Source organism: Equus asinus, chromosome 22 (assembly GCF_041296235.1).
Source record: "Equus asinus isolate D_3611 breed Donkey chromosome 22, EquAss-T2T_v2, whole genome shotgun sequence".
NCBI classification, from domain to species: domain Eukaryota; kingdom Metazoa; phylum Chordata; class Mammalia; order Perissodactyla; family Equidae; genus Equus; species Equus asinus.
The window spans coordinates 55,163,396-55,187,608 of NC_091811.1; the positions used below are offsets into that span (position 1 = coordinate 55,163,396).

At 52.5% G+C, this 24,213-nt stretch overlaps 2 protein-coding genes across 6 annotated transcripts in view; both read left to right on the plus strand.

The window, feature by feature from the left end:
- The window catches only part of HOXC4 (homeobox C4), a 61,035-nt gene extending 37,369 nt beyond the window's left edge, over positions 1–23,666 (plus strand). For 3 of the 5 annotated variants that reach the window (XM_044756356.2, XM_044756354.2, XM_044756355.2), the window contains exons 2-4: positions 19,983–20,101; positions 20,246–21,188; positions 21,682–23,666. In XM_044756356.2, coding sequence (XP_044612291.1) covers positions 20,750–21,188; positions 21,682–22,037 — 795 coding nt within the window. In that variant the 5' untranslated portion in view covers positions 19,983–20,101; positions 20,246–20,749 and the 3' untranslated portion in view covers positions 22,038–23,666. Of the gene's footprint in view, positions 1–5,384; positions 5,518–10,610; positions 19,873–19,982; positions 20,102–20,245; positions 21,189–21,681 lie in introns of those variants that run through there. The other 2 variants (XM_070494138.1, XM_044756358.2) reach the window with 2 other exon arrangements.
- HOXC5 (homeobox C5) lies at positions 447–2,811 on the plus strand. The gene is made up of 2 exons (XM_014836388.3): positions 447–993; positions 1,689–2,811. The coding sequence occupies exons 1-2, from the start codon at positions 540–542 to the stop codon at positions 1,901–1,903; spliced, it is 669 nt and encodes a 222-aa protein (XP_014691874.3). The 5' UTR covers positions 447–539; the 3' UTR covers positions 1,904–2,811.
- Positions 23,667–24,213: the final 547 nt, after the last annotated feature.

Consider the following 24,213-nt stretch of genomic DNA (forward strand, 5'->3'; position numbering starts at 1 on the left):
CATCTTAAATGAGGCCTACTCTTTCCTTAAAGTTAAACACAATTTCAAAGGCCATTTCGGGAGTTTGTTGCAGCAACAACCAGCTTCTCCTCTACGCGGTGGAAAATCCAGCAGCCTAAAGACAAACCGGCGCGCCAGGCTGCAATTCCTAAAAGTAGACACCAGGTGTCGCTGTGGGCTCGTTGTCCCGGCTACCCCCCAATTCCAAGAACCTTTTTTTTTTTCTCCCCCTTCTCTCTCTTTCTCTCTCTCGCTCCCTCTCCCCCTTGGTTGGGCTTTGCCAACATATCAAGATGCGTTTCGCCGGCTTCCATCACTAACCTCCTGGAGGTCATCAAGCCAAATTTATGAGTGGCCGCTGGAGTCACGTGACTCTATTTAAGGCTCCCTTATTTGGGAAGAGCGCATAGGATAAAGAAAGAGATATCTCCACCTATAAATTGTGCACTTTGGAGAACAAAAAACCCCTCAACTTCAAAGAGTCACAAATCACCCTTAATCAAAAAGGGTGCAGAAATTTTTTTTGGGCCCTCCCCGCCATGAGCTCCTACGTAGCCAATTCATTCTATAAGCAGAGCCCCAATATCCCTGCCTATAACATGCAAACTTGTGGGAACTATGGATCGGCCTCAGAGGTGCAGGCATCCAGGTACTGCTACGGTGGATTGGACTTAAGCATCACTTTCCCACCGCCTGCGCCTTCCAACTCTCTCCACGGGGTAGACATGGCTGCCAACCCCCGGGCTCACCCCGACCGCCCCGCCTGCAGCGCCGCAGCCGCTCCGGGACACGCTCTGGGCAGAGATGAAGCGGCTCCTCTGAACCCCGGGATGTACAGTCAGAAGGCGGCTCGCCCAGCGCTGGAGGAGCGAGCTAAGAGCAGTGGGGAGATCAAAGAGGAGCAGGCGCAGACAGGGCAGCCCGCCGGACTGAGCCAGCCACCGGCTCCGCCACAGATTTACCCGTGGATGACCAAACTGCACATGAGCCACGGTAAACTTTAGGACTTCATTTTGCGCGCTCGGGTCCGCCTGGGTTTTATAGGCCATGCGGGGCAAATAAAGAAAAAAAACCTGCGGCCATAAATTTTACGATCCAGGCATCAATGGCTCGTAAAACTGTCCACTAAAAGGCTTAGAGGCTGTGTGCGCCCAAATTTACGACGACATAATTGGATCATAGGAACAAAACGTGTATAAAAGGCAATATTCAATTTTTGGGGGAGAGGGAGGGAGTTAAAAAAATAGAGGGATCTGAAGGGTGAGGAGCGCGGGGCTCCAGAGCGGGGATCCCCCCGCGGCTCCCTCCCTCCCTCCCCTGTGGAGCCGGCTCGGCCGGCGCTCGCTGCTCCGGAGGATTCCAGCGACGCGGGAGGGGCGGGAGGGGGGTCCCCGGTGCTCGGATCTCGAGGGTGCTTATTGTTCGGTCCGAGCCTGGGTCTCCCTCTCCCCCCCTCCTCAGCCCCTCCGGCTGCTGAGTGAAGGCTGCTCCGGAAAGTTTCCTGCCTGGGCGGAGGCGCCTCTCCCGCGGCTGGGCTGGGCCGGGCCCGCCTGCGGCCCGCCGGGCCCGTCCTGCCCTGCTCGCCTCCTCTCCGTCCGGCTGCGGGTGGGGGCCTGGGGCTGGGGTGTGGACGCTGGGGCTCTGCACGCTATTCACCCCTTCCTGGCTTGGGGGGGCTTATATTCCAGAGACGGACGGCAAGCGGTCCCGAACCAGTTACACGCGCTACCAGACTCTGGAACTGGAAAAAGAATTCCACTTTAACCGCTACCTCACTCGCCGCAGGCGCATAGAGATTGCCAACAACTTGTGTCTCAACGAGAGACAGATCAAGATCTGGTTCCAGAACCGCAGGATGAAGTGGAAGAAAGATTCCAAAATGAAAAGCAAAGAGGCTCTTTAGAGGCAGCGAGAGGCCCGCAGAGAGCACCCGAGCCCGCTCTGGTCCTGCGCCTTTCCTTTTCCGTTTTCCTCTCTCTGTATTTTGGGGCAAGGGCGGGGCTGGAGCACAGGCTCCCGGGCCGCACAGACAAAAGCGCTTTCCCTTGACATTCCGCATCTCCCCGACCCCGTCACCCCCAGGTTCCCGCAGGGCTGCGCGCGCTGCCCGGACGCCCCTCAGTTCTGCTCAGCACCCGGGGCCCAGGGCAGGCTCCGCAGGGGCTCCCCAGAGGGCTGTGGCCTACGGGCTGGTGCTGAACGAACCTGGCGTGGGCTGCCTCTCAGGCTCCCAGCCCCAGCGTGGCAGCCAGAATGAAGGTGGGCCCTGCGGGTGCCGCAGGCCCCGCGCCCCGACCCTCCGGCCTCGCCCTCTCCTTTGTTCCCGGGCTGAGGCCGGCCAGGCGGCTGCGGGCTGGCAGAGAGAGAGAAAGTGGGTGCTTGGCGGAGTCGCGGCCAGACTCGGGGTGCTTCGTTGTAGTGACTAAACTCGATGTTCATTTTTAATGATTTGCATATGAAAGGGGGGATGACCGAACGTCGGCCTAGGGCCCCCTCGGTTGCCCTAGCTTTCCAAGCCTTCCCCCTCCACCCCAAAGCCCGCGAACCTCTCCAGCCTGCACCCTCTGCATGCCTGCTCAGGCCCCCAGCCTCAGAACACTAACTAGCTCATCTATTAGGGTTCCCTGCCACTGGACCCCAGCAAATAGTACTAGAGGCTCCCAGCTGCCCAATAGTTCCTGCCACGACTTTCTCTGCCCTCCTGCCCCATCGCTGTTATCCAACTATTTATTAACTCCAGGTCTTTCCTGAAACTATATTTTGTCATATCAAATAAAGACAGAGAACAAGACTAACATACGATGCAGCAGCTCCTCTCTGTTTGGGGCATATATTGGGTTAAAGCGTCTATGTGGGCTTGGGGGGGGGGGGCAGGTTGTAGGGGGAGACCTGCAGTTTTTCAGCCTTTCCTTTAAAAGAATTTTTAGGAGCTTCTAAGAGTATTGAGAAGCGGGAGGTGAAACTGAGCTGCTTTCCTGATCCCTGGCTCCAAGAAGGGGCTCTGAGGGAAGGGCAGGGCACGCAGCAGTCTGTACTGGCTTTCCCATGCAGTAGCTGTCCAGGGAATTCAGGCCTCTGCACCCCATTCCCACCTTGGCTGGGCAGGTCTGAGGCTGGCAGCGGCCCCCACTGTGTGTCAGAGCTAATCTGCAGGGACCCGTGGCTCCACGGTGCTCAGACTTAGGCCCTCTGGGCCTCTAAAGATCTCTCCCAGGGCTAGGTGGTCCCTAAGGGGCCTCACTGGACATGGAGGGAGGGCTGAGCCCTCAGCCGAGGGACCCATTTGGTCCTGGAAGTTTCCTCAGAAAGAGTTGGTCCTGCTTGATTGAAGGGGTGCTGGGAAAGTTGGAGGAGGTGTGTGTCTGCTTTCTAAGATATTGCGGGGGGGGGGGGCAGGGAGGGCAGTCTGCAGTGTGTACCTGCTTGGCAGGAAAGGTTCAGACTGTCTCCCCCAGCTCCTAGGGCGTAGGGCTATGCAGGACAATTAGCTGGGAAAGGAGCTGCATAGACCAGTGCCTGAGTTGTGTGTCTGTTTGCCATCATTTATCTCAGTCTTGGGGATTTTGTCTGGAGGGGGAGGGTGGGCTAAAGGGAAGGAGAAAAGGCAGATAATTCAGGTGGTGCCTGAGGCTGGCTTGGGCCCACGCTCTGCTCTGCTCCAGGCTCCTGGGATGAGATGGGGGAGGAAGTACTTTCTAGGAGAAACAAATGTGGGAAGGGTCCATAAAACTTTACTGCATTTCCTCTCCCGCCTCCCACCACGGGGTGATTTCCTGGAGCCAAGCCTAGGCCCCCCACACTGGGGGGCGGGGTGGTTCAGGAGCTGGGCTAGAAGGCTGCTCCAGCAGCCATGAGGGAAAGGGAACAGAAAGGCTCTGGGGAGGGGCAAGGGGGATATTTATGATTATTAATGCTGATGCTCCTTGGATTTATTATAAGGACTGACTTCTCTGCATCCCACTGCCTAAGCTACCCGTCTGTCATTTTTTAAAAGATCCAAGAGCCTTTCCTCACCCCATGCCTAGCATGTAGGAGGTCTCAAGAAATGTGTATTGAACTGCGCCCAGCCCATTGATACATCCTTCCCCTTCACCCTGCGCTCGCTCTGGCCAGGTTAGGGCGTAATGCCTCTCCTCCTTGACTCGAGGCAGAGTCAGCCCGCCCTGCACTGACTCATCTCCTCTCTCACACCTCCCCCCCTCAAATAAAATGTGTAGTATTCTTCAGGGAGTTATTTTAATTTTTTCTCCATGCTGAGTAAAACTATTGGGCGAGCGGTGAAGCGTGGAGAAACACTGGCGTCTCCAGTGGGTAACAGTTAACTAAGAAAGAGGCCGTGGTGCCCGTCATCGCCGCCCCAGCCTCTCTGGCTGCCAAGTCCCCGCACTTCTTCCCCAGGGGATGCACCACACCCGGAGGAGAACCAAGGGCTTTGCCGGGGTGGGGCAGTGTTGCTCAGACCCACGGGGCAGGGCACACCAGCCCCACCCACTGCCTGCCTCCTCCCTAAAGGGTTTGGGCCTCTCTTTCGCTGGAGGAGCTGGAGACTGACTCAAGTTGGCCAGGTCTGGGTAGACACAGCCATGCCTGCCTGTTTCCCCGCTCTTGTCACAGTCTGCAGGCTGCACCCAGGCCCCAGCCTCTGTTTCAGTGGCATCGGAGGTGGCCACAATCTAGCCAGAGGCCTACGACCTACTCCCCTGCAGGAGTAGGTACACCCCGACCCTTGCTTTCTTCCTGAGCAGAGGCTTATGCTTTGGAGTCTGGGGTGGTTCCCCCACTGGCCAGTCTCCTCCAACAATCTCCAAGAAGCAGGGTTTGGTATTGCTCTGGGGAGTTAGTGGGGGGCTTCTGGGTCACAAACAGAGACCACGGAGCCTGCCTCTCCACTTTGCCCTGAGACCCACCCCCTCTGGCATCGAGAAAGAAGGGGAAGAAGCGTGACTTACCTTCCCTTCCCGGGGGAGTGGGAAGAGGGGGACACGGCCCACTCTGAGCAATTAGAGGAGAGAGGAGGAAAAAAAATAGGAGGAAAAAAATATCAACACGACCTCGAAGGCGACAAGTCCTTCTGGAAATAGTAAGTAAGTAAATAAATAAATAAATGAGGATCCACCCTCTCCCCCCTCCCCGCCCTGCAAGGGGAGTGTGGGGGTGGGGCAAAGGAGCAGCACAAGGGCTTTTTAGTGTAACTGAGCATTAGAGAAATACGCACGGCTTCTATGTGAATTTAGGAGTTTGAAACTTTTGGAGGTTATTTATGTGAATGGCCCGAAGGCAAGCCCGTGAGTGGCTCTTGGGGGACCACGTGATGTCATTAAACCAAGTTTTATGGTGTAGGGAGAGCTGACAAACCCACAATATATTTACATCATATATAATCTTAACTGTCCAGCCACGCAGCTGCTGGTGAGGTTTAATGCTAGGACAGAGGGCCTGGCAGTTAGAGGGGATTACGGCGCTGGGGACGATGGTGAGAGAGGTTACATCTTCGCAAATGAATCCCAGGCGGACACTGTAAGTTAATTTTCTCTCTCTCTGACCCCTTCTCCCGTTTACCTAATCCCCCCCTCCATGACAGAAGGCAGTTCCCACTCATTAAAGCGGTGGGGGAGGCCTTCCCAGGCAACCCCAGGCTGGAGTGGGAGAAGAGGAGAAGGAGCCGCTGGGAGGTAGGAGGATGGGGGAGCTTGTCTCCCCAGGCCAGCCCTCCCCTCCCTGCCCCTCATTCCCTCCAGCTGCAAGTCAAGTGGGATAGAGAGAGGCCTGGGTTCTTCTTTGCCAGGTCTCCCTGGCCCCCTCTCCCTCCTCAGTTGGGAAGAAAGACAGCGGCAGACACACGGGTGTTTGGTGCTTGCAGGAGTGTGTAGTGTGTAAACTCTAGGCGCAAGCGCAAAGCGCCTCTGGGGCCCCCTGGTCCAGGGAGGGCTCAGTTCAGTCCTTGGCCAGTGAGCCAGAGTCCAGGCAGGGCAGGCAGCTGGGGAGGGAGGAGGGAAGCAAGGCTTTGGGACTTCTGAGCCCACAGGCTGAGACCTGAAATGTCAGAAACATCTTAAAGGTGGACGGTTGAACCCAGGGGGCCCCAAAGCATTCTCTTTCTCCTCATCATCAGGCCTCCACAGTCTGGGGGGTCTTAGTCTCTGTGGGCCAGTATGGTTTCATGCCTCCCTCTCCCTCTAGCTGTTGGGGTCTTTCTTGGCATCTCTAGCCCTTGCCTGAGGTAAAACTAGGCCCAGGAGGCCTAGAGGTTCCTGCTGTGAGTGGCGTGTACATGGGTGGGAGAGTGGAGGCAACGTCTTCACTAGGCTGGCCAGGAAAGCCCCCCAGCCCTGAGGAGAGAGTGGCCTCTGGGGGATGGAGCCATCAGGGCCCAATATGGGCATGGTACCCGGGGTCAATATCAGGCTAGGGCTCCCTTCAGGTTTCTAGGAAGGAGCAACAGAGGCCTCAGGCAGGTATAGGAGGCAGGTGTCCGCTACACCTGCCAGTGTGTGCCCTTCCCACGGTGTCACCCAGAGCTAAGCCAGGAAAGCGACATCACATGAACTCAAGCTCTTTGAAGGGGCCACCGGATTCCTGAGGGATTCCGAAGCAGGGTGGAAGGCGGTGGTCGTGAAGGGCGACTCTTCTAGGCCACGGGGGGAAGGGGAGGGAGCCGAGGGGCGAGTCAGGTCTGTGCCTTCCTGGAGGGGGAGGGACTGTGTCGGCGCGAGGGGGTCTGGGCATCCGCATTGTGGAGAGGCGCGGTTAGGGGACGGGGAGGGGACGCAGTTAGCTTGCCCCTGCCGCCCAAGGAACGAGGAAGAAGCAGGAATCAAGCAGAGATGGAGAGCCTAGGCAGACTGGGAGGGTGAAAGGGGACAGAGACCCAAAGACACAGGGCGGGTGTCTGAGCCGAGCGCACCCCTCGCTCTAGGTCTGCCGCCTGAGGGAGGAGCGGGACGCAGAGAACCCTCAGATTTCCCTCAGCCCCGCGCCAAGATTCGGCCTCGCCCACCCTCCTCCTCCTCTGCACCAGCGCCCCCCCTCCCCCCATCCTCTCCACTCCTTTCTTTCCCGGGGAAGCCTTAGGATCCCAGAGGATGCTCCCCACAGCCCTTGGAAAAGTTAACTCTCAGTTAACCTCCCTCCCTCATTACCGGCCCTCTTCCACTCTCCCCTCCCCACTAGTCTGCGATTTTGAGAGTTTCTGGAAACTTCCCATCCAAGCAGCAGGGAAATGGGAGTCTCCCTTGGTCTCTAACTTGACTCTTGGCCTCCCCAGGGCCTTAGGGAGCGAGTCTAACAGTCTTTAACCGAGAATTTAGCCCGGCCAAAGTTCCGCACCCAGGCAGGACTCGCTGCCTCCCCGACTCCCGGCCACATCTCAGTCCTATTTCCTTCCGCTCCGTGAAGACGGGTCTATGAGGCTGTTTCTGCTTTACAGACTGACACAGTGTCTCTTGAGGGTTCTATGTCTTCCTCGTCCCCTCTTCTGTTTCTTACGCTCAAAAGTTCCATTTAATTTTCACCCCCTCTTCCCACCGCAGTAATAATAGGTTATCATCCTCTCAAGTAATTTGCCCCAGCCAGTTTTTTATTGGGTGTTTTTTGGGGACAAATACAAAGGGAAGTAAAACAAATACAAACGAGGCCCGAGATTGTTGGTTTTCCCACCCCCTCCCCCGCACCCCAATTTGGGGGTCTCTCTGGGGCGGGGGATGGGCTGTCAATCAGGTGCCAAGGTGCCCCAGCCAACCCGGAAAGCTTTTAATTTTGTTCCTAGGTGTTTAACCCTAGAAGAGGTCAAGCAACCAATCAGGAACGCGCTAAGCAGGGTCACATGGCCGCGAGCAACCAATCAGCCAAAAAGTTCTTGAGTCTCTATCTCGTCCTTCCCCTCGACTCCGCCTCGTCCCTCCCTCCCCACCTCCCCCTTTAGCTACTGGGTCCGCCCTATCTCAGTTGTGAAGGGGAGGAGTGATGCTGAGAATATTCTGGCCCCCTCCTTCTGTCCCTGCACCAGCTCTGGGGAGCCTTTGGCTTGTGTCTTCTAGTTCTAACAGAGTTGTACCTCCAGGTCAATCTCAATTGTCCAGGGATCTGAAGTCGTGGGGGCGTCCTCTGGATTATTCTAATTTTTGCTTGTGTGATCCTATCCAATTCTCTGGGCTTTATAGATGCGGACTGTAGACTAGGCTGTCCCGCAGGTGTGGCCGTGAACTCCAACCCTGAATTCAAATTCTGCCTGTGATGATTCCCTATGCACTTACCTCCTAAAGGTTTCCATTCTCTTCGGATCCTTCTGGGCGCAGGTGGGGTGATTAGAAGAGACTTCTTTTGATTTATCTTTCTGGAAATGCTCCAGGAGCCATTAGCTTTATCAGACTCCCTTAGGCATGGTTGAGGAAGGGAACAAAAGTGGAAACTTTTTGAAATTTGTGTTTGGTACTTTAGTTTGTTGAATAACTTTGGGCCAGTTTAAAGAAGAGTTCTGGAAAAGGGTGTGAGCACAGAAAAGCAGGACCTCACCCCCAGATTAAGGAGTTGAGGGATTTAAGTCCTTTTCCTTTCTATTTTTTAACAAGATATGATAATGATAATAGTAGTAATAAGTGATGATCCTCTGTCCTGGCCAATTGCTGTCAAAGGACACAGCTGGTGAAGGTGTGGATTTCAGTTTTTGTGTTTACTTGGGTCAGGTCAGAACAAGCAATGGGTGAGAAACTGTTTCTGAGCGAGAGCACCTGATGTCACAGAGTGTGCATGTGTGGTGGAAGTGCTTATGTTTTTTGAACACTTGGGCTGGGCCCTGAGCCGACCCACTGGTAGGTCCAGACTCAGGCATTTCTCCCCCCACCCGCCAGTCTCCAGAGCTTTGTTCCAGGGTTAATTTTCTGGTTGAGTTCTCCTTCCCTTCCCTTCTCCTCCTGATCTCCTGCCCTCCTTGTGCTGACTGAGGGGCAGGAGTTCTGATGGGCTGTACCACCCAGACCTCTAAGCCCTCCTCTGGGGGCATCTAGGGTGCAGGAGTGGGAGGGATAGCCCAGTTTGAGCTGAGCTTTGTCAGCACTCCCTGCTTGTTTGTCTTCTGGGTGGGACTGATTTGGGGACAATTCCACAGGCCAGGTGGGAAGGATTAGGAAGAGAAGCAAGAGGGAGACTGGCTTTTCTCAGAAACTGTTGAGTCCCCACTTCTCAAGTCACCTTCAATCACACTGCTCCATTTACCTCTTTCATGAGTTAGGATTAAAGCACGTACACTTATTTTTCCCTGGTAGATGGTGTGGTACTCTTCTCTGAGACCAACCCCCACCTCCAGCATAGAATTCTCACACCAGAGATTCCAGATCCCACGAAAGGTAGAGAAAGAAAGACAGGGGAGATTGGCTCTGTCTAAGCAAACACTGGGAAGAGAGACCTTATCACCTCAAAAATCTCTCCTAAAATCCATGTAAACTTTATCTATCTCTTTGACTTTCCCTCTTTGTGTGTAATTGCTTTGAGCTAAGATTTTGAGCCGAACTATCATCCTGGGCTTCAATTCTGTGTTTTCTTTTGCCGGGGAGACAAGCACCACTGTCAGCCTCCTCCTTGGTGGGACCTGGAGACCCTGGAGCCCTTTGAGGTATAGAAGGGAGGGAGATAATCTGTATTCAGGACCCCAAACTAGGTCTTTTGGGATTAGAGATTCAATTTAAGGAAGAGACCAGTCTGCTAGAAGGCCAAGAAAATCACATCCCCTTTTATTGGATCCTTGTAACTCAGAATGGTATGTCTTTTCTGATAACATCTCCTTTGGCCGCTTTGATGGGGCCCCAGGAACCCAAGGAGTCTGGACTGAGGAATTGGGGTGATAGAGATCTCTCTGCCTTTGAGTCCTACAGAACTCTGGGATCCTTCTCCCTCTCCCATTCCTAAGGCTCACTGAAGGGCAAAAGGGGAACAGAGCCGCCCAGGAGGACTCACTGTGTGTTGTGTGGTGGTGGTGGTAGGGTGCAGCTTGGGACTTGGGAAAGTTGGGCTACCTTATCCAGGACCTTATTCAGCCTCTGATGGCCAGGCCTTAGAAGCTACAATGAGAGGCTGAATGGAAGGCTCTGGGCATGCTGGGCAGCCAGTGCTGGGAAGAGGCTACTTCTCTACAACTGACATACATACAGAGAAAGTTCCACCATGATCTGCAGCCCCACATGGACTGGGTGGAGTGTGTGGGCTCAATTACCTGGTATCCCTTTGGTACAGAAGGGGCTGCAGCTCCCAGAGGGGTCTAGCAGGCTGGGTTCTGCCCTTGAAGGATCCCTACTTCTCCTAGGTCCCAGCCCTGAACATGCAGAAGTATGTATGTGTGCCCAAGTGTAGTATGAAAGAGCTCAGAAGCCCAGGTTGGACACAGCAAACCAGGCTTGAACCAACTTCCCAGTCCTTATCCTGCCCTATTTTTCCAGGCCAGCCTGGAGACCATTTGTCCTCCTCTCCCTACCCCTGCCCTCAAGCCCTGGGCCACTGTTGAGTTTCCTCTCTTCTGCCTCCCTGGAAAACCAAAACCCTGGAGCAGCCCCCCCCCTCCCCCCCCAGATGGTGGCAGTCAGGCTCTTGGTGACTTTTATTGTCCTGTTGGCCTGTTGGGTTGTGGGGGGTTGGAAAGCCATGCAGGACTATGGGGCCAGACCCTTATCTGATCAAATTCCCCTTTACCCGCTATTCCAGACTCAAACTCCAAATCTCTCAGGGCTGCTTCTTTGCCCAGACAGTAGTGAAAAATCTTGTGTAGTAAATACTTCTTTAAAAAGTCAACTTTCTGCCTGGAAAACTCTGTGTGTGTGTGTGTGTGTGTGTGTGTGTGTTTGTGTGTGAATGAAGAGAGTAAGGGTCAGGTCTCTCATTTTAGATGGTGTCTCTCCCCCTCCTCTGGGTGGAGGATGGGGGCGTGGGCTGAGATTTTATTGAGGGTGCCTTTCCTGTTGGGAGTAGAGACAGGTCATAAAAGCCTCGAGGAGGCTGTTTTGATCTGGAGGCTTCTCAGGAAGTAGCATCTGAGGTTTTGCTTTGTAAATCGCTCTCTCCCAAGTTGGCCAGCTAGATTGGATTGCACTTTCCTGAGCCCACCTGGGGCCCCTCCTTACCTCCTTTTCCCCAGTAAACCAAAGGAGAAAAATAAAAGGGAGTCCGGGGCTCCCCAAATCTTCTACCTCCTATAAGAAAAGGGCTCATTGGTGATTTTTTCCCCCTCTCAAAATCCCAGATTTAAAAATCATGCAAGCTCTCATTTTCTTTTGCCCACACAGACCTTGGTCCCCCAACCCCTCAATTAAACAAGAACTAACACTGAAGGCAATCAGCTTCTGAGCCTGGCAGTGGATACCATGACTCCTGGGGCCTCTATTCTCTTCTGGGGCTGCTGTCTCCCTGTGACCCCTTTCCTGACCCCAAGCCCCTCTTGACAAAGTGGGACTTGAGGTGTATAAGAGAGAGCTCATGAAAAAGGGATGGGAGAGAGGCATATAGAAGACCCCATCTAGGACCGAGTGAATGGAAGACATGCTCTCTGCAACCTGTGCTTGGGTTTTATGTAATTAAGATGGGTACAGGGTGTGTGTGAAAGCCCACAGGCTTCTCACATCTCTCTCTAACCAAGCTGTCTCCAAACAAAATCATATTTTACCTAAATGGCTCCATTTTGTAGTGTTAATGAGCCTTTCCTTCCTAAAGACACCCCAACCTCCCAAGGGTCCCTCCCCTAAGCCTTGGGCTAGGGAGTTGAAGAGAAAAGAACTAAAGAGCCCTCTACCTCCGTCTCAGTTCAGGCTACATCAAGTAAGGATGCTCTCAGGCCCAGGCATCTCGGCTCCTATCCATCTATCCATTGCTAGAGAAATGCCCATGTGCTGGAAGTAAGGCCATAGATTATGTGAGTTCCTGGGCCCTCTTAGCACTTGTGCAGGCTCTAGTTTACCCTCATTTATTTCTCAGAGAAGTCTGGGATGGGGCATCCTGAACCCACAAGCACTCAAGAATCTCCCTCATTCCTAGGACTCCATGCAAATATGCATATCTTTATAGAGAGCTGAGCAATCCTATAGTTGTATATGTGAAAATATATTTACAGATGGCTCTATGTCTATACAACAGGATGTATGTTTCATGCCCCTCTCTTCCCCATATTTAAATGCAGATTTATAGATCTTCAGATTTATAGATCCACAGTGAACATAGCAGTCCTCTGTCAAATTCCTGTGTGCACATTACCAATCTTTCTATAGTGGTGGGTATATACATTGCAATGCATTGGTACAGCTCTGTCTGAAGATCTAGATGAATATTTGGTGAGGTTTTTTTCTTGGTGGGAAGAAACTGCATGTGTTGCTCAGTCTCTATTTTGAAAATTTTATCCAGATTTATGCAATGGTCCCAACTCATAAAATAGCTACATGTTGAAGCTACACATTTGGAGATCTTTATAGTCTTTGCAGTTTTGCTGCAAACTTAAATATTTGAGAATATGTTTAGAGATGGTTCCATAATGTATGTATCTATATGTAGGGGCACAGATCACCCTCTAGAAAGATTTAAATTTACTGCATCCCTCTCTCTCTCTCTCTCTGTGATCAATAAAGACATCAGGTGAGTAAGGATGGGAAACAAATACCTTTTGGATGTTTTGCTAATTAAAGCCAGTGATGCCGTTGCTACCTCCAAGGCTGTCTCTAAATCTAGTCCAACCGAGTTATCTGCCCCCTCAAAACCCACTCCAGGGACCACAGCCTGTCTCCAGGTTGTCCTTGTCACCTGAAGTTCCAGCCCAGGCTCCCCAACCTGCAGAACCTCCCAAGACAGCTACTAAGAAAGGAGAGTAAAGAAAGGGAGCAGTCCTCCAGACCAGCTCCTCTGGGCTTCCAGGGTGGAGAGGCTGACAGAGGCACGAGAGTCCTCTACCCCAGCTGGGCCTTTGAAATTTAGGGAAAAGGGTGTTCAAGTCTCTGGACTATTTTTGTAGGGTGCCCAAATGGTGCCAGGGTCACTGCCCGCCCCATAGGTGCTCCCTCCGCGACTGTTCTCGGTGCTCAGGGCCCAATTAAGCGGCAGCCTCGCTCCCGGCAGCCGCGCTCTTATCGGCGGCGATTGATGCCTCCGCGGCTCCTGTATATCATTTCCAAGATTTTTTCTGTCCAACTCCTCGGCTCCTTTGGCTTCCGCGGCTTTGACTAATGATTGCTACAGATGCCAGCGTCTCCAGAATCCTAATAGCCAGGCAGGCGGACTCTTATTTACCCGGCAACATCGCTGCGGGGGAAGGGGGTTGGGGAAGTAGAGTTTGGGGTGCCGTAGGTTGGGGTACAGGGAGAAGGTTGTGACCAACTCAAGTTTCAGTGAACTTCTTTCCCGGTGAGAAAGACATTCCCAGCTCCCTCCAACCCCTGAGGGAAAAAATAGAATAATAAAATCCTGCTAATGGTAACTCATTGCTTGCCTCATTGGAAAGGATCAAAGAATGAACAGGACTTGGGAGAATAATCAGAGAAGTGTTTATTAGTTGTAAATAGATGAGAGATTAAGCGGAAAACCAGAGGTTTGGGGAGGAATGAGTTTTTTCTTCTGGAGGAGAGAAAGGGAAAGAGATGGGCCAAGGCCACGGTGAGAGAAGGGGCTCCTTTTCCTTATTTCATGTATTCCCCTGCCTCACCCCACCCCAGGTCTACTCTTCTCATAAATTAAAATTCCGCCCTTCTTTCCCTTCCTTGCCTCACCTTCAGTCACTCCGGAGTAGGGCAGCGCTGACCAGCGTGGTCCTGGACGAAGGTGGCCGCAGCACCTCCAGGAGGCTGCTGCCGCGCCTGCCGGGGCTGCCAAGGTGCGGGGCCGCGGAGTAAAAATCACCCCCAATTGCCCACCGCGGGATGGGGCCGCGGCCAGGCCGTGGGTCCTGTCGTCCCACTCGCGCTTGGCGGCGGAAAGTTGTGGCCGAATTTGCCTCTTCAAGCGCTTGTGGGCCGCAGGCGCGGGGCCCGGGTCCTGGAGGAAGCGGCTCGAGCTCCCCGCCGAGCTTGGACCAGGCATCGTGCTTCCTCGGGTCTCAGTTCAGACCTAACACACACTTCATTCGAATGAAGAGAAAATACGGAAACGCGGAGCGGCCAGCTCCGAGCCCAGGCGTGGAGTGATAACTCAAACTTGGAACATTTCTCTATCAGAGAATAATGGAGCACAAAATAATTCAGAAAGGCGAATGGGCAGGACCACAGTGTCAGAGCCGGCGCCGCTGCAGCCCGGCCGCGCTGACAGCCGCAGGAGGACCATTTCGTTGGAGTGTAGGACGAGGCAGCAGCCCCGGACCGGACCGAGGCTGCCGAGGGGCGATCTCTAAATTACAGCCCGTCAGGAGGACTCGGAAATACAAAAAGGGAGCCGAAAGATTTAAACAGTCGGAGGCAGAGGCGTCCCGACGCGGCCAAAGCGAAAATCAATCACGTAATTAAAACGGGGAGAGGGCGAGGCCCGAGGCTGGGGGTCCCGGGTTCGGAGGAGGCGGCCAAGGTGCGGGCCCAGGCGGCAAGCAGCCCGGGGATGGGGCCCTCCCGCCGCGGCCAAGCGCGGAGGGGCTGCGGGGCAGTTTACTGCGGATCGCTATTGATTCCCGCTGTCTGGGAAGGGCAGGCTGTGCGTCCTCTCCCAGGCCGGATCCTGGAGCCGTCAACGGCCCCTTCTCGGACTCTCTCATTTCCATGGGGTTGTGGCACGCAGTTAAGGGCTGCTCCCCAGGTCCCAGTGAGACCACAGATGTCTAAACAAATTTGTCTGAGAGCCCAGGTGGCACCAAGAGGTTGCCCCTGGGTTTGAGGGGTCAGAAGGAGGTGGCACCCTAGTTTCAGGCACTTACATATTGCCCTCGGCCTTGATTTCCCCAACCCAGGAATCAAGGCATGTCTTTGGAATGACTCCCACCTATGGGCCGAGGCTTGGAAGAGGAGAAGGAGGCCAGCGAGCTTATTAAATGGGAAACTTGGGGCTGAGCAAACTGGACCCCTTTGGGCCAGGAAGGAGAAGGAATAGTTCCTCAAAGAAGAAAATACGGCACACAGGGAGCTCTGTTTTGTGAGGGGACGATGTTCTTGTTATTATTGAGGTTAATAATGGTAATGATCTGGTATAGCTGGGTCAGCCCCAGGAGACCGAGCTCTACCCGGTCCTTTATCGCAGAGGTTTCTCTGGTGAAGTAAAGGACTCCCCAACTTTGTCTGTGGTTGGGGAGAATGAAATAAAAGTCTTCTCTCCTTTCCTCGGCCCTTTTTTCTCCCGCTCCTTGAGAACTCCAGAAAAAGGGAACCTTGTAAATTCTCCGTCACCCCCATCATTTCCCTCTGCTCTCTCCAGTCCACAAAAATGCAAATCTTTGGGCACTGGGCTTTTGAGGGGTGCCCTGATGAAGTTCAGCACGCTGATCAAGTCTCCGTGAATTCTGTCTCTGACCTTGGAGGAGACCCAGGATTTTCTTGCTTGCTGCATGGAATTCTCCCTCTATCCTTAGCCTTTCCTAGTCTCTGCTTTCCTTGGTCCTGGGTGTCTGATCCTATAGGTCTCTGGCAGCTCAGAGGCCAAAAACAGATTAGGGCATCTTGAGATGCCCTCATCAACCCCCCAAAGGGTTCTCGGCTTCCTACGTCTCTTTAGTTCTGGGAGCATGAGTTCAGGGAGCTGTCTATAAACCACCTTAAAGTCAGCCTAATTCCTGAATCTCTCGAAATCGCATTTAGGCTCCTTTAAAAGTAAAAGTCCTTTCCCTTCAAACAAGAAAAGTTCAGATTACAAATCTCCAGCAGAGCAAACTTCCTGCAGCCGGGAGTCAGAATTTTCAACCACAACAACAACAATATTCATAATAAGAAGAATTAAAGCTTTCATCACAGAGAGAAAGGGACGCCCCGGCCCAAATTTTAAAGGGGATATAATCCAGCAGCCTTGGATGGGAGTGGGGGTCAGTGAGCCCAGGATGAGCAAGGAAGAGGGTGGGGAACCCAACCTCTAACTAACAATTTCTCCAGCATAAAAATGAAACATCAAATTCGTTAGCCCAGGGCCCTCATTTTTCCCCTTCCACATTATAACTAGTTATTGAACTCGCTGGAAGATCTAAAGGCCATTTGCGAAGAGACAAATTTCAATGGAGTTTCCCCATCAATAACCCCATGGCAGTGACCTATTGGAACAAGTCAAACACCCGAGGTGAAATGCAGGTCACTCTGTCTAACCAATATTAAAATGCGGCCACTTTTTAAAAAGCCACTTTAAACGAGATTTGAGGAAAATTGAATTCCAAGGAAGGCAAGGCAAGGAGGGGGAAATCCACAAGAAGACCTTGCCTATGGTCTCGGAACAAACAAGAGAAATTCATCTTTAATATTTTAAAGGGGGGCAAATTAACATTCTATGATTGCTTTTTTTTTTTTTTTTTTGAGACTATAAGCGATTCCAGGAGGAAAAAAAAAGGTTGAGTATTTTCTGGTGACACGTCTGGGTTATTAAAATCATTTTAGACCAATTCATTACTTTTACTGACAAGAGATTTAAGAAAAAATCAATTAAGCATTTGCATATTCTTTTGCATACATTAGCCCTGCCTGCTGGCATTAGAAAGGGACAAAAACACACATATATACATACACATACAGGGGAAAAAAAGGGATAAGAGTCTTGCTTTAGTTTGGGGTTTTCAAGTTGCTTGGAGAAAAAATAAAAATGAAATGAATTACTTGATTGTATACCATCTAAAAGTCAATTTATTTGAGGAAGAGGAAAGAGACGTTGCCATTTTTAATCTCTAAAACAACATCAACAAAACCACATACAAAAAAAATCCTGCACTTCTGAGAGTAGGGAAAGACATGACCCTCATATTCCTTCCCTTTGCCCTTCAGATCCTGAGTTGGTTCTCCCATTTATTTTTCTCCTTAGGAAAATCCAGGGAGTCTGAGAAGCGAGATTCTAATGCAGCACAGAATCTGTGGAGCCGCTGAGGTCTCCCAGCCGGCAGCTTGTTACCGGGGAGGGGGGGTATGGGTTAGCCACCGGTCAGTATGGTAATCTGGGCACAATAAGGCCTTGCACACAATGGACACATATTTTTCTTCAGCAGTGTCAGAAGGGAAGCGCTTTGTACTGAAACATGTTTCCAAAAGAGAAACCAGATCCAGATTCAGATTAGAAAGGAGATGGGGAGGGGGCGTTTGGAAGCTGGCGAAAGGTGGTCAGGAAAAATAAAATCGGGGCAGCGAGAGGCAAAGGCAGAGCGGGGATGGAGACCCTTGGGCTGGCAAGGCAGGAGTGCGAAGGACAAAAGGAGAACCTTTTACAGGACCAGATACAAGGATTCATCACAGGCAAGCGCCACATTAGTGCCCCCCCCCCCCATTAAGCCAGTGCAGTGGCCCTCTGAAGGGAGTTTATTTCTGTGCTCACAATAATATCCAAGTGAAAATGTTTGTGTGTATGTGCGTGGTGGAGTCTGGCTTACTATTTTCCCCATGTGATAGGCGACTTCTTTCTATTAAGCTATAGGAGCCCAAAGACAGTTTTTTGGGTAAATGATGTAGATGAGTGTGGGCATATTTGGGAGACTCTCCCAGATTTCACTTTCTGGATGTGCATATTGAATTAGCTGTGCAAACCTGGAAGGAGAACCCCACATATTTATGGCTGCATAAGGAGGCATCTAATATATCAATAACTATTAATAGTATGTATGCATATATATTTGTTAGCCATAATAACTGAAGACAGACTTGGCATTCATCTCAACTCTCTCTATCTACTTACACATACTGGCCCGAAGTGGGATTCCTGCTCCTGCTCTCTCGACCCACCTGCAGCAGCTCAGAATCCTGAGGAGCAGGGGTGTAGGATGGGCAATGCCTTGGGAAGGACTCCCTAACAAGCCCAAGAGGGTGAAGAGATTGAAGAGAGTTGAAGCAGGGGCAGAGCTGGTAGAAGGAGAGTGTGAGGGCTGGGAGGATGGGAGCCAGGCCGAGACCTCACCTCACCAGGTGGGGAAGAAAATATTCTGGGCCAGGATGGGGTGGGGCAGCCTGATCCCTGTGCAGGCCTGGGGGTGGGGCTGGAAGGCTCTCCCCCTCAGCAACCCTCCCCTCACCCTACCTGAGCTCTCAGGAGCTTTGGCTCTTCCCATGGGGCAGCGTGGGGCTGCGGTTCAGACTTTTTATGTAGGTCAGCATTCAACATTGGTTTTCCTTTGCTCTCTTCCAGCAGCTTATAATTAACTCACCCCTACTACCAATAATGACAAAAAATAAAACCCTCACATACTCCAAACCACTATCAACCTTACAGTCTCAAGTTCCTCTTCCGGCCAGACCAGTCAGTCCTCACAGGAGAGGGTGCTGGACAGGGGTGGGCAGGGGTTTTCAACCAACTTTGGAAATTTTGGAATCTCCTCCAGGAGATAGTCGACTTCCAGGGAATTCCTGTTCCCTCACCCACCTGGTGGCAAGGGGGGCAGGAGGCACTATCCTCATGGAGACAGGGTATCCAGGGAGCCCCAAGCACTGGCTCCTCCCTGGTGAGCCTGGGGAGAGGGTGGGAGCCTGAGCATCTGAGGAGGGAAGGTGGCCAGGGGCCCAGGCAGACCTTCAGCCCCTTTGGGCATCGCTATGGCCCACCGCCTCTCTCCTTCCAGCCCTTAGGGTGAGCCCTCATTTGGAAGGGGGGCCCCCTCTCCTGCATCCCAAAGGTGGTGAGAGATATGTTGGGAATCTCCCGCCTTCAGTCGCTCTCTCACAAGGTCTTTATTTTTTTTCTTTCCCCTCCTCATTCCCTTAATTGCAGATGTTCTAATTAAACCCTCAAATAGTTGTTATGCCGTTTTAAAAGGTACTTATTCAAGTGTCAACCAGGCTGGGCTGGGAGGAGGCAGCGTAGGGCGGCGAATTAAAGGTAGATTGACTAATCACGGCGGCGATCATAATAATAAAATCAGAGGGAAAAAAATCACATTACGACTTTTCGTGGAAAGGAGGGAGCAGGCAGCCAGCGGCCGCCAGCCCTGCCGCCGCCGACACAAAGAGTGCGGGCGATTCCGCGAGACTGATTTATGACGTTTTACAGCCCTATAAAAGCTGTAGCGACGAGGCAAGCGCTCCTACCACCGCTGGCAGATTTAGTCTAATAAATAAAACATAAACAGTTAACTTTATGTGTCACTTTTATTGTTATCAAGTAAAATATAGCTGAGCCCCGGCAAGCTATGATTTTAAACTATAATTGTTATCAAGTACAACAAGGGGACCTGGCTCCCTCCCTGGGCTCTCCCTTCTGCCACCACCCCCCAACTCTGAGTAATGGGATCAGTTAATTGGAATTGGTGGCATGATGTGGCCACACCAGCTTGGGGGGGGGGCAGTCAGAAAGCAGCCGTTCCTTGCCCCCTCCCTCCTCCATGTCCCTGCCACCCCACCATCAGGGTATTCCTGTGGGTGGGTGGCAGAAAGAGGGGAGGGGGCAGGAATGGACTGGAGATCCCCAAGGCCCGCCCAGCCTCCCCAGTTTGGTAAGCTCACCCCTCAGCCTTTGGAAGGCAGCCTGGAGCTGGCCCTGGGGAATGTGTGTTTACATGTAAACACATGTGTTACATGGATACAATCCCAGGCCGGAAGCAGGCTCTAGCCAGACAGGCCTCCCTCTTAGCTAGGTCTGCCCTCTGTGGGGATGGAGAAAGAAGAACTCCCAGGGCCGTGGCTGGGCCCGGATCACTGGGCGCTGACTCCTCGCAGATCGCTCCCCTCCTTGCCCCAGCTACTTAGGAACCAGCCTTGGAGGTAGCAGGAGGTAGCAGTCAGAAAGCAGCAGCCCAGATGAAATGGAGAGTGGAAACAGCAGCCAGCGGTAGAAGAGATCCTCTCCTCTGGGGCTGGAGCAGGGAGGGTCAGTGGGTACTAGGGGAGGGCAAGACTTTTGAACTCTGCTTTTGCCAACCACTTCCTGTCTCTCCTCAGCCGGGGGGCTCAACCCCCAGACCTCCAGAAATGACGTCAGAATCATTTGCATCCCGCTGCCTCTACCTGCCCTGTCCAGCTGGGACCCTGCCTCGCCAGCCCCCTGGCCAGAGGGTTGGGTGAGTGTGTGTGGGGAAGGGGGCTGGACTCTGGTATCCTTGGATGGGGGGCACCCCAGGCACTCCAGTCTCCTGGGCTCAGCCTGGGCCCCTCCCATCCAACCTCCACTCCAGTCCTCATTCAACTTCCTCTTCCTCCGAAAGAGGGGCGCTGCCCGGTGACCTACACAGACTGAGACAGGATCGCCATGAATGGAGACCTCTGGAAAAGCTCAGGAGCCCAGGCCCAAGGGGCCCATCGGAGGCCCAAGCGGAGACCTCGGGAGGGAGCTGAATCACAGCCTCCCGACGGCCCCCCAATGCCCAGGCTTTGGAGGGGAGCTGGGGGCTTCCCATCTCCTCTTGCAGGGGAGGGTTGTCAGTCAGCGGGGTGTGCACTCGGGGCACCCCAACCCCTGCCAGCTAACCCCACATCACCACCACCACCACCACCCCCAACACCACCACCACCACCACCACACACAAAAAAATTGGATACATTTTGAATAAAGCGATTCGGTTCCTTATCCGGGGACTGGGTTGCTCCGTGTGATTGGCCGGCGGAGTCACATGGTGAAAGTAACTTTACAGGGTCGCTAGCTAGTAGGAGGGCTTTATGGAGCAGAAAAACGACAAAGCGAGAAAAATTATTTTCCACTCCAGAAATTAATGATCATGAGCTCGTATTTGATGGACTCTAACTACATCGATCCGAAATTTCCTCCATGCGAAGAATATTCGCAAAATAGCTACATCCCTGAACACAGTCCGGAATATTACGGCCGGACCAGGGAATCGGGATTCCAGCATCACCACCAGGAGCTGTACCCACCACCGCCTCCGCGCCCTAGCTATCCTGAGCGCCAGTATAGCTGCACCAGTCTCCAGGGGCCGGGCAATTCGCGAGGCCACGGGCCGGCCCAGGCGGGCCACCACCACCCCGAGAAATCACAGCCGCTCTGCGAGCCGGCGCCTCTCTCAGGCGCCTCCGCCTCCCCGTCCCCAGCCCCGCCAGCCTGCAGCCAGCCAGCCCCTGACCATCCCTCCAGCGCCGCCAGCAAGCAACCCATAGTCTACCCATGGATGAAAAAAATCCACGTTAGCACGGGTAGGCAACTTTGCTTTTTGCTCTCCCCCTCCCTCCCCTCTTCCCCTGCGCTCCCCACCCTCCCCGGCCCCCTCTGGCCCCCGTCCTCCTTTCTCTCCTTCCCCCTCTCTCTCCAGGAGCGACTCTGGGTTAGCACAATTGAACTGGATTTACGAGCGAGAATGGGTAATTACATCCCCCATAAATTTTATGGCTTAGCTACTCTGGGCAGTCCGAGCCATGTGCTACGATCTGTTATGTATGTGTGAAAACTATGCTCGCTTTCTAAGGGCGCATAAATAATTCAGTGTCGTTACAATGAGGATTCCCCTCTTATTACACTACAAAGTCTCCAGCTTCCTTCAACTTCTTTATAACCCATTTAGCTTGATGAGTTTATTTCCACCACCCCCTCCTCCAGTTCCACAGAGCTGAGGATGGGGTGAGGGTTGGGGGCGGGGAGCCTGCTGCCTCTGAACCCCACTATTTGCTTTTCCCCTCCCCCTCCTCCCAGTGAACCCCAATTATAACGGAGGGGAACCCAAGCGCTCGAGGACAGCCTACACCCGTCAGCAAGTCCTGGAATTAGAGAAAGAGTTTCATTACAATCGCTACCTGACCCGAAGGAGAAGGATCGAGATCGCCCACTCGCTGTGCCTCTCTGAGAGGCAGATCAAAATCTGGTTCCAAAACCGTCGCATGAAATGGAAGAAGGACCACCGACTCCCCAACACCAAAGTCAGGTCAGCGCCCCCGACCGGCGCTGCGCCCAGCACCCTCTCCGCAGCCACCCCGGGCACTTCTGAAGACCACTCCCAGAGCGCCACGCCGCCGGAGCAGCAGCGGGCAGAGGACATTACCAGGTTATAAAACATAACTCACACCCTGCCCCCACCCCATGCCCCCATCCTCCCCTCACACACAAATTGACTCTTATTTATAGAATTTAATATATATATATTTTTTGGTTCTTTTCTCTCTTCCTCCCACCTTACCCTTGTCAATTCCAAACAGACAAAATGGATAAACAAACAAGCCCCCTGCCCTTCTCTCCCTTCCACTGTTAAGGACCCTTTTAAGCATGTGATGTTGTCTTAGCATGGTACCTGCTGGGGTTTTTTTTTCAAAGCCATTTTGGGGGGTTATTTATTTTTTAAGGAAAAAAAGCTGCAAAAATTATATATTGCAAGGTGCGACGGTCTGGTTTGGGTGAATTTCAGGGGAAATGAGGAAAAGAAAAAAGGAAAGAGAGATTTTTAAGCCAATTCTCCTCCTTCTTCTCCTCCTCCTCCTTCCCCCCTCTTTCCTTAGGCCTTTTGCATTGAAAATGCACCAGGGGAGGTTAGTGAGGGGGAAGTCATTTTAAGGAGAACAAAGCTATGAAGTTCTTTTGTATTATTGTTGGGGGGGTGCTGGGAGGAGAGGGAGGAAGACAGCAGACAAAGCTAGATGCATCTGGAGAGCCTCTCAGAGCTGTTCAGTTTGAGGAGCCAAAAGAAAATAGAAATAAACTTTCAGTTCAGAGAGGCAGTGTATAGGTAGACTCTCCCCACCCCCTCATCGTGGTTATTGTGTTTTTGGACTGAATTTACTTGATTATTGTAAAACTTGCAATAAAGAATTTTAGTGTCGATGTGAAATGCCCCGTGATCAATAATAAACCAGTGGATGTGAATTAGTTTTACGTCAATGTCTGATGGTTTCTTTTTATCCCCCTCCTCCTTCTGGCCTGATAACATCCTGCCTTCTCCATAGTTGCCTAAGTTTACTCAAAGCAAACACACAAACCTTAACTCTCCACTCCAGTTTTCCAATGTCCTTAGAGAATCAGCAACGGGGTTGGGGCAGGGGTCCCTCAGAAGAGGGGAAGTGGAAGGTTAGGGCTGACTTCTGTCCCTTCCTTGAGTCTGTGGAGGAGCCAGGCTCTCCTGGGGGTGCTTACAGTGGAGCTGGTGAGGCGGTGGGTGGGGGGGGGCGGGAGGTCTCACTTTTCTGTAGTTAGGCACAGTGCTGTCTATTTCTCTATTTCCCTCGCCTCTCTTCTCTCTGTTGAGTAGGCCTGTCTAATTTGCAGACAAGAAGGCAAGTTTAGGGAGTGGGAGAGAAGGAGTTTTCATCTTTCAGGGCTCTCTTGGGAGGAGGGATTAAAGAAGATGCCCCCTCAACACGCACGTTCTCCTTAAAAGAAGAAAGAGTTTGAACTGGTGATTTTGAAGCAGCAAAGTGACCTGTCAGGATGGCTTCTCTGTTTGTTTAGACTTGGAAAGAAGGGTGAAGTGGAGGCCAGAGGCCTGGGAGGCCCCCTTGCATGGGTAGGCCTCAAAGCCTGATGCCTGGAGATAGGAAGAACTTTTATTTTTTTCCGTAACTTTTATCATGGACCTGCCAGGTGTTGAGAAAAGACACAGGGAGAGGCAGGGACCACCCCTCTTCCTACAACCTCCCAGGTCCCAGCAGGGCTTGGGGATAGCCTGGGGATAGCCAGAACAAGGCTCTCTGGCTGTAAAAAAAAAAAAAAAAAAAATTTTAATTGTTTCCTTGGGACTAAAAAAAGAAACAACAACAAAAAGAATCCTGGCCTGGATTTGCTTAATAATTAAGCTAAAGGCTCCCAAATAATTCTGGTCCTGAAGACCAGGCCCTACACAAGTCCTGCTCAAATTTTGGCTTTTTTGTCAGGAGAAGGGGGGATTGGGAGCAGTTGGTGAGCTTCTCGGGCAATTTATCCAAATTTCAGCATGGAGGGCTATCAGAAGTAGAAGAGAGAGGGAGAAGGGATCTGGAGTGTGTAGGACAGCCCGGGATTCCCCTTTTCTCTCTCCCCAGATTCCAGCATGAAAGGCCACAACAGGGCCAAGTAGTGAAAATCTGTTGGCAGTGCTTCGGATTTATTTCCTCTTGAACTACTTGCTGGCTGGTACTTGGAGTGGCGTGTGTGTGGGGTGTGTGTGTGTGTGTTGGGGGAATGACTTGTCCTGCAGGTCTACTTTCTCCTCCCTCAATGGTACCCTGGAGACAGAAAAACGCGCTGCCTACAGTGTGAGGA